Raw genomic sequence first — 9,382 nt, 5'->3', positions numbered from 1 at the left:
TAAGACAATGAAGATGAGAAGGTAGTGAGTGGGGTTAATGTTAAGAAATAAATTATCCTTAGTAAGATATAGTGATATAAAAGAACTTAATATATACCTACTTCAAGGGAACATGATAGAAGAAAATAATAGAAAAATAAAACAGAATATTTTATTTGTCAGATTAATCACAGATGCAGAGGGGAAAGTGAAAGGCTGAAGATGCATTTTGAGTTAGTCCTATTTCAAAAGCTATGCCAAATACTTCAATATCATGTTCAGACAGAGAGGGACAGAGACCATTTATTTCTATTCCCACTTAAGGGTCTTTTAAATAATGCTCTACAATTTTCACAAAGCCTCTGATTTGATCACTGCCAGTTATGGAAAATTCACTCCTATGAGAGAATTACTGTATGAGAGCTTAAAGGAGAAGCATAATGACTTCTCAATAAATATTTGTTGAATTAAGGACAAGTATGACTGCAGATGGAATATTTTACTGGAAATGAAAGGACAAAGTGACTAATAGGTTCTGAAATGATATAAGCATTATCTTTCTATATTTCCAAAAACAATTATTTGGTATGTTATTGCTAATTTTATTAATCTGATTCTAGTGACTTTACTCCAAATTATGAATTTGAATTGTTTTTAACAACACATCATTAATGGCCCTTCTGAACAAAATCTCCATATGTTTTAAGCATCTGGTTGTGATCATCTTGACATAGCAACTTTATCTTCAGAAGCACTGATAAAAGTCAAAGAAAAATCATCATGCTTCCTCTCAATACTTCTCTTCCCTCCCCTGTCACCTTCTTGCTGATGGGCATCCCAGGACTAGAGCACCTGCATGTCTGGATTGGGATTCCCTTCTGCTCCATGTACATAGTGGCTGTGGTGGGGAATGTCACCATCCTGGCTGTGGTGAGGGCAGAGCGAAGCCTCCATGAGCCCATGTTCCTCTTCCTGTGCATGCTGTCGGTCACTGACCTGGTCCTCTCCACGTCCACGCTGCCCCGCATGCTCTGTCTCTTCTGGCTTGGAGCCCATGACATTGCCTTTGATGCCTGCTTGGCCCAAATGTTCTTCATCCACAGCTTTACTGCCATGGAATCAGGCTTCTTTTTGGCCATGGCCATTGACCGTTATGTGGCCATTTGTCATCCACTGCGCCATAGCACCATTCTCACCCATGTTCACATCACTATAATGGGTATCATTGTGGTGATTCGGGGTGTAGCCTTCTTTTCTCCACATCCCATCCTGCTCAAACAGCTGCCCTACTGCAGGACTCGAAGAATTGCCCACACCTACTGTGAGTTCATGGCTGTGGTGAAGCTGGCGTGTATGGACACAGGAGCCACCAAACGTTACAGCCTCAGTATGGCTACAATCATCGGCTCGTGCGATGCGGTTCTCATTGCTGTGTCCTACGCCTTTATTCTGCGCTCTGTATTCCGCCTGCCATCGCGAGACGCTAGCTTTAAGGCTTTGGGCACGTGTGGATCCCACGTCTGTGTTATTCTTGTCTTCTACTCCACAGCAGGTTTTTCTATTTTTACTCACCGTTTTGGGAAACATGTGCCTGCACATGTCCATATTTTTATTGCAAATATGTACCTTTTGGTGCCCCCTTTTCTCAACCCCATTGTGTATGGAGTAAGGACCAAGAAAATACGCGAACATGTTCTTAGGATACTAATGGTCAAAGTTGCTTAATTTTAGTTGGATCAATCAATAAAAGAATTAGTTCAAGAATAAATGGGGATACTCTAAGGACAATAACTGCTGTCACTCTCACAAACTGAATTGCATTTACCACCAGAAAGGTATTTTATTTATTAGATGTCTATAAATCCCAAAAATTCTAATTTGAGAAGTTGTTTCAGCTTTTTTATTTATTAAATGTTGGAGAACAAATTAATTTCCCCTTAGGTATGTGTTTTTTAGAGGGTAATTACAAATACAGAGTAAACAGTAAAGGAAGAGGAAAAAGAAAAGTAAATAATAGAGAAAAACTTTCCAGAGAACTTAATGATGTCCAGTATATACCTGGCAATTTGAAGCCATTTGATTATGTGTGTAGCTATGATTTCATAGAATAGGTGATCAGTGTTGTATCTCCTCTATAATGCAATCAAATTATAGAATTATTGTTCATTTAGATAAAGGAGTAGAAATAATATTTAAATATTAAACGATATTGAGCAAATGTCTCAACAAACGAACTTGAATTGGTGCGAAGGCTCTAATTTTAGTATTAAGGCTGACCCATTTTCTGGAGAAATTTTGATAGAGGAGGAGTGTATTTCTTAAAATAAGTTAATATCATGAAGTCTGTTGTCTGTTAAAATTGAGGTCATGAATTCCCATTTTGATAAATACTAGTCAATATTACCAAATTACCAGGCTACCATGTGCATTGATTCTGCCTCATTTATTAATTAGATGACTTGGAATCCAGTATCAAGAAACAAGATCTGAAATTTCTTATTAGCAACAATGTTGAAATATTGTCCCAGTACCAGGGACTTACAAGTTCATTGACACTAGATTCCCAACCCAGTTATCTATTTCTTATTATTTTTTTTAAAATATAACCTAAAGTCTGTGGACCTGTTTTATAATTTGGATATGTAAAAATTGTGCTTTGATATTTATGCTTTGAAACTTTTTATCTCCCCTTGCTTATTAGAAGCTCACACCCATTGTTAAACATGCAGACTAACATCTCTGAATTCACCATTCTCGCTTCATAATTCAAATATGGGGAGAGTGTGAAGCTTTCTATTTTGGAGTACCAGAAATATTTGAAAATCCTTCTTTGACTTCCTAATAGATGTGCAAACTAACATTCTTACTGTGTTAGAATTTAGACTTCATGACATTTTTTCCAGGTAGTCTATTCACTTAATATTTAAGTATCCAGGCTTTATAGTTAGACTGCTTCAGGTCAAGTCTGGTATTCATTGCTTGGCTAGCTTTATTGCTATTTGATTCCCCTTCCCCTCAATTTTATAATATTTAAAGACAGAGATAAAATAAGCATCTACCTCATATAATTGTATAGCAATTAAATGAAACATATAAAGAAGATCGGTGCTATGGCATAGAGGAGACAAAATAAACCATATATTTTAAATTCTTCCACTATGATTATAATTTTCTATGTTCTGTACCCTTTGTTTAAACTGCTTTAAGAAATACCATATCTTATTTAATATTACCATCTTTGCAATTGTGTATTATTTGTATTTTTGTTATTTATATAAAGAATATATTTGATTTCATTCCCTTTTAGCCACTTATTTGGTAAATCTACTAACACCTCAAAAACAAAACAAAAACAAAACCCCAAAACAACACCACAACTTGTGTTTTAGTTCCTTTGCTGTATATTATGTTTTTTCATAGTATGCCATATATTGATAACTTTACGCTCTTCTGGAGAATAGGATAGTTTTAATGCAGTGCAATAGAATAGTGATAAGAATATAGTAATTACCTTTAATGTCTTTTGTTGATAAAATCATTTAATCATTCATTCAATTATTTATTTTATTAAATTTATTGGTGACATTGGTTAACAGGATCATATGTATTTCACGTGTACATTTCTACGATACATGACCTGCATATTGCTTTGTGTGCCCACCATCCAAACTCAAATCATCTTCCATCACCTTTGAGTTGGCTCCCTTTACATTTCACTAACCCCGACTTCCTTCTTTCTGGTAACCATATGCCCTATGAGTTTCAGTTTCATATCCCACATATGAGTGAAATCATATGGTTCTTAGTTTTTTTCTAACTGACTTATTCTACTTAGCATAATATACTCAAGGTCCATTCATGTTGTCGCAAATAGCAGTATTTCATCTTTTCTTATGGCTGGGTAGTATTCCATTGTATTTATGTACCACATTTTCTTCATCCATTTGTCTATCAATAATACTTTGGTTGTCTCCATGTCTTGGCAACCATGATTAATTATACAATGAACAAAGGGAAGCATACATCTTTATGCATAAATGTTTTTTGAGTTTTTCAGGGAGATACCAAGAAGAGAGATTGCTAGGTCATATGGTAACTCCATTTTTAATTTTTTTGAAGAACCACATACTATTTTCCATTCCCACCGGTGTGAATGAGGGTTTCTTTTCCTCCACAAACTTTCCAACACTTGTTATTACCTATATTGTTGATAATAGCCATTCTAACAGGTGTGAGGTGGTTGGTATCTCATTGCAGTTTTGATTTGTAATTCCCTAATAGCGAGTGAAGTTGATCATCTTTTCATATGTCTATTGGTCATTTTTATGTCTTCCTGGGAGAGGTGTCTGTTCACATCCTTTGCCCATTTTTAAATTGAATTGTTTGTTTGTTTGGTATTGAGTTGTATGAGTTCTTTATACTTTTGGTTATTAATGCCTTGTTTGCAAACTAAACTGTTGTTTCCAAATATCACCTCCCATTTGGTTAGGTGCCTTTTTGTTTTGTCTTTTGTTGTACAGAAGCTTTTTAGTTTGATATAGTCCCGTTCATTTACTTTTGCCTTTACTTCCCTTGCTTTTGGGATCAAATTCTAAGGCCAAGCTTCACACGTTTAGTACCTATGTTTTCTTCTATGTAATTTATTGTTTCAGATCTTATATCTTAGGTCTTTAGTCCATTTTGAATTAATTTTTGTACCTGAGCACAAACTGTGGTCTAGTTTCATTCTTTTGCATGTGGCTTTCCAATTTTCCCAGCACCATTTATTGAAGAGACTTTCTTTTCTCCATTGTGTATTTTTGGCTCCTTTGTCAAAAATTAGTTGCCCAAATACATGTGGTTTTATTTTTGGGCTCTCAATTCTGTTCCATTGTTCTGTGTGTCTGCCAGGACGTCCCTGGGTGCTGACCCTGGGACTGACTGTTCACAGAGTGCACCCTTTGCTCGGGGAGAAAAAAGCTATTCTGTAGCACCAGTGGTCAGATGTCTAGACAATGTGCTCCTCAACCGGACACCAAGGGTGACCTAAGCGAGTTCTGGGCTATGGGTTGGCAGAGTTCTGTGACTTTGTTTCTCTGCCTAAATTGCTGAGAGCCCAACAGTCACAATGGCACCCCCATGTTCTGGCCTTGCCCAGGTCGCTGGGGTCAGCTGCAGCTCGCACTACTCATCTCTGCGGGAATGCCCAGGGAATCTCTCTGGTCCCTCCAGCTGAAGGGAACATTAGCCATAACTGGATTTGTTCCCTCTCCCGCCCGAGCTCTGCTGTGGGCTCCAGGCAGCAGGGCTGTTTCTATGGTTCATCTAAGCCCTTCTCTCCTCTCCCCTTCCCCTTCCATTCCCACTTGTCCACCTTCAGATGTTTCAATATGTAGACCTTTCGGGCATATTTCTGCATTGAGCAGGGAATCTTTTGTTGAATTATAGCTGTTCAAGTTGTTGAAACTTCAAGGGGAGAGACCAAGGGGATTTCTTACATTGTCATTCCTCTGACATCACTCACCATTCATTTGTTTATAATGTGTTCAAAAAATGTATTTTAAATAAGTTCAGATTTATTTGGACTAATTTTTGTAACACTGAGATGTATCCCTCCATTACCATTAATTCAATCATTTTTCTTCTTTTCCCCTGAGACAAAAATAAGTATGAAGAGACCGTAATTAAGCTACTTAGAATCCTTTGATAGCAGGTGTATCTGGCAAACATAAACTGACTCATCTTCTGTTAGGGCAAGTTTTCTGCAGCTTTCTCTGCCTGTTCAGGGACACCTTTCTACTCTTTTATCATATGAACTAAGGAGATGGTGTCACATTAGGGTGCTCTAGACCCATGGTTGGCAAACTGCGGCTCGCAAGCTCTTTGGCCCCTTGAGTGTGGCTCTTCCACAAAATACCACGTGTGGGCACACATACAGTGCGATTGAAACTTCGTGACCCATGCGCAGAAGTCGGTTTTCGGCCTGGGAGAGTCTAGTTTGAAGAAGAACTGTTGATATTTGGCTCTGTTGACTAATGAGTTTGCCAACCACTGCTCTAGACTAAATTGTTAAGAAAACAGGCTATATTTTGTTTGATGGCATTTGCACATGCTCATATATGCTATTCTTTCTTCCTCAAATACCTTTTACTGCCAAATGTCACTGTAATACCCTTCACATTCTTATTTATAGAGCAGCTCAGTGTACAACTGAAAAAAAGCCTCTCCTGATATTTATCATTGCTAATATGTATTTTTATATTAATAACAAAGAAAAGTCCATAAAGTTCTATTCACCTGTCTAACTAATATCTGCACTCATGTTATTAGCATTAGTATGGAATGTAACTAAAGAGCATTTCACTGGTGTGGTTTTTTTATTGTGGTGAAATATACATAACATAAAATTTATCACTTTAACTGTTTTTAAGTGTATATAGTTCAGTGGAATTAGTACTGAACTATACTGTTGTGCAACCAGCCCCACCATTCACTTTCAGAGCCTTTTTTATCTTCCCCAATTGAAACTTCATATTCATAGAACCCTAATTTCCCATTCCCACTTCTTTACATACTTTGACAACTGCCATTCCACTACTGTCTCTATGAATTTAGTTATGCTAGAATTACATAAATAGAATCACAAAATATGTGTCCTTCTGTGACTGGCAAGCTCACCTAGCATTATATCTTCAAGGTTCACCCATGTTTTAACATGTGTTAGAAATTTCTTCCTTTTTAATGTTATGTGAATTTATTTTTTTATCCACTCATCCATCTGTGGATGGGACTTGTGATGTTTCCACCTTTTGCTATTGTGAATAATGCTGCTATGAACATACAACAATCTGTCTAAATCCTTGTTTTTACTTCCCTGGGGTATATACTCAAAAGTGAAATGGATGGATCACATAATTCTATGTTTAATTTTTTTTTAGTAATTGTCATGCCTTTTTCTGTAGCAATTATATCTCTTTACATTCCTCCTAGAAATGCACAAATGTTCTTTCCAATTTTTTCACATCTACACCAATAATTTTTCTTCCTTATTTTTAATAATAGCTATTCTTTTAATAATACCATTCTTAAATGGTATCTCATTGTGGTTCTAATTTGCACTTCCTTAATAATTAGTGATGTTAAGCATACTTTTGTGTGTTTATTGGTCATTTGAACATATTTTCTGAATAAAAACCTATTCAAATTATTTGCCCATTTTTTAATCCAGTGATTTTTAAAACTGTTGTTGAGTTTTAAGATTTTTAAAATATATATTCTGGATATTAATTGCTTATCAAATATAAGGCTTGCAAATATTTTCTCTGATTCTCTGGCTTACCTTTTCACTGTATGTATAGTGTTCTTTGATGCACAAAACTTTTTAATTTTGGTGAAATCCAGTTTATCAATTTTTACTTTTGTTGCCTTTGTTATATCCAAAAAAATCTTTGTCAAATTTAATACCACAAAAGTTTTCTTTCTTTTTCTAAGAATTTTACTTCTTCTGTTTAGATTTTGATCCATTTTGAGGTTGTTTTGTTTCTTTGTCTGTTTGTTTTGTGTGTTGTTTTTTACGTAAGATAAAAGTCCACCTTCGTTCTTTTGTATGTAGATATCTGGTTGTTTCAATCCATTTGTTGAAAAACTACCTTTCCCTCATTGAATGGTCTTGGCACCTTTGTAGAAATTATTCAAACATCTTTGTAATAGTTTATTTTAGGGCCTTTTATTCTATTCAGTAGTCTACATGTCTGTTTTTATCCCAGTTAGATTACTATAGCTTTCTAGTAAGTTCCATGTTTTTCAAGATTTCTTTTTGGATATTCAGGATCACTTGAGAATTCATATGGATTTTTATATTTCTACAAAAACTATCTTTGCAACATTAATAGAAATTGCACTGAATCTGAAGATCAGTCTAGGTAGGATTGGCATATTAACAATATTAAGTGTTCTAATCTATGAACACAATATGTATTTCCATTTATTTGTGTGTAATTTCTTTCAGCATTTTTTGTAGTTTTCAGTGTATAAATTTTAATCTTAACTTCAGTTTATGCCTCTTATTTTTAAATATTATTGTCAATGAAATTGTATAATTTCTTTTTCAGATAACTCATTTAAAGTGTAGAGATATGCAACTGTTTTTGTACATGATAATTTTGTAACTTGTAATTTGATAATTTATTTATTAGGTCTAGAGTGTGTGTGTGTGTGTGTGTGTGTGTGTGTGTGTGTGTGTGTGTGTGTGTCTGAGAGAGGGAGAGAGATCTTTATAGTTTTCTATTTATAAGGTTATTTTAGTTGCAAACATATAATATTACTTTTCCAATATGGATGCCTTTTATTTCTTTTTCTTGTCTAATTTGTCTGGCTATGATTTTCCGTATTATGTTGAATACAAATAGTAAAAGTGGGCATTCTTGCTTTGCTCCTGACCGTAGAGGAAAAGCTTTCAGTATTTCATCGTTTATCACAAAGTAGTTCTGAGTTTTTCATATATGACATTTTTTTCTGTTGAGATTGTTGGTATCTTTTGATTATTCTCGTTCTAATATTTTTAAAGAGATAACTAGGAGGACAACACTCTACCATTTCTTCAACTCAATGAATCTCTGAGGTAAATAGCACTATATTATTATGAGTGGCATCTGTGTTAGAATCAAACCAGGAAATATTATTTTTACAGAGCATCTTTAATACACTTAATTATTTACACAAATTATAGAACTTCAGATAAACCCAATATTTGACAGTGAAGACTCCCAGAAATTAGGAACCACAAAAAACCACAACAACTCTAGCCAGCAACACACAGAGGCACCACTAGTTTAATCGCATCTCAGAAATACGAGTCTCTCACTAGAAGCTGAAACCCTGGATGTACCCTCTGGAAAAATGTGGAGCCATGGAATAGATACAGTTGAAGAAATAGAGAAATAGAAAGAATTGTCCTAGTACATTAAAGAAACCCTGTCTAAAGAGAGATGATCTATGATCCTGAGAAACATAGCCTGTAATGTTCACTTTTCCTGAAATACAGAGCACAAGAGAATGAGAAGGAACATGTGTGTAGCAAAATATATACAATCATTGTATAGCATCCCAACTAAAACACAAATAATGATGCTTTTATACATGGGAATAATGCATACAACTGTATTCAATCTAACAAATTTCAGGGGAAATCAAGAATAGAAACATACTATAAAATATCCTGGAGCTTCATTTGACTTTCAGAACTAAAACTGATTCAGGTGAATTATTTAAGAATATCTAGAGGCATGTAAAGATTAATATAATCACCGTGATTATTCATAAATTCATTGCTCCAAAATATCCTTTACTACTAGCTCTCATTGCATGTGTTGTAAGAAACCATTTAGTGCTTAAACTAGGTACAATAAACCAATGATCTCACAAG

At 35.0% G+C, this 9,382-nt stretch overlaps 1 protein-coding gene across 1 annotated transcript; it reads left to right on the top strand.

The window, feature by feature from the left end:
- The first annotated feature begins 759 nt into the window (after window positions 1-759).
- Window positions 760-1,704, top strand: LOC118662998 (olfactory receptor 52D1-like). The gene has a single exon (XM_036322222.1). It carries the CDS (start codon window positions 760-762, stop codon window positions 1,702-1,704), a length of 945 nt encoding a protein of 314 aa, XP_036178115.1.
- The last annotated feature ends 7,678 nt before the right edge of the window (window positions 1,705-9,382 follow it).

The sequence above is a fragment of the Myotis myotis genome, unplaced genomic scaffold (assembly GCF_014108235.1).
Source record: "Myotis myotis isolate mMyoMyo1 unplaced genomic scaffold, mMyoMyo1.p scaffold_m19_p_10, whole genome shotgun sequence".
NCBI classification, from domain to species: Eukaryota; Metazoa; Chordata; class Mammalia; order Chiroptera; family Vespertilionidae; genus Myotis; species Myotis myotis.
The sequence above is the reverse complement of the archived record's forward strand: the minus strand, read 5'-3'. Positions and strand labels throughout refer to the sequence as shown.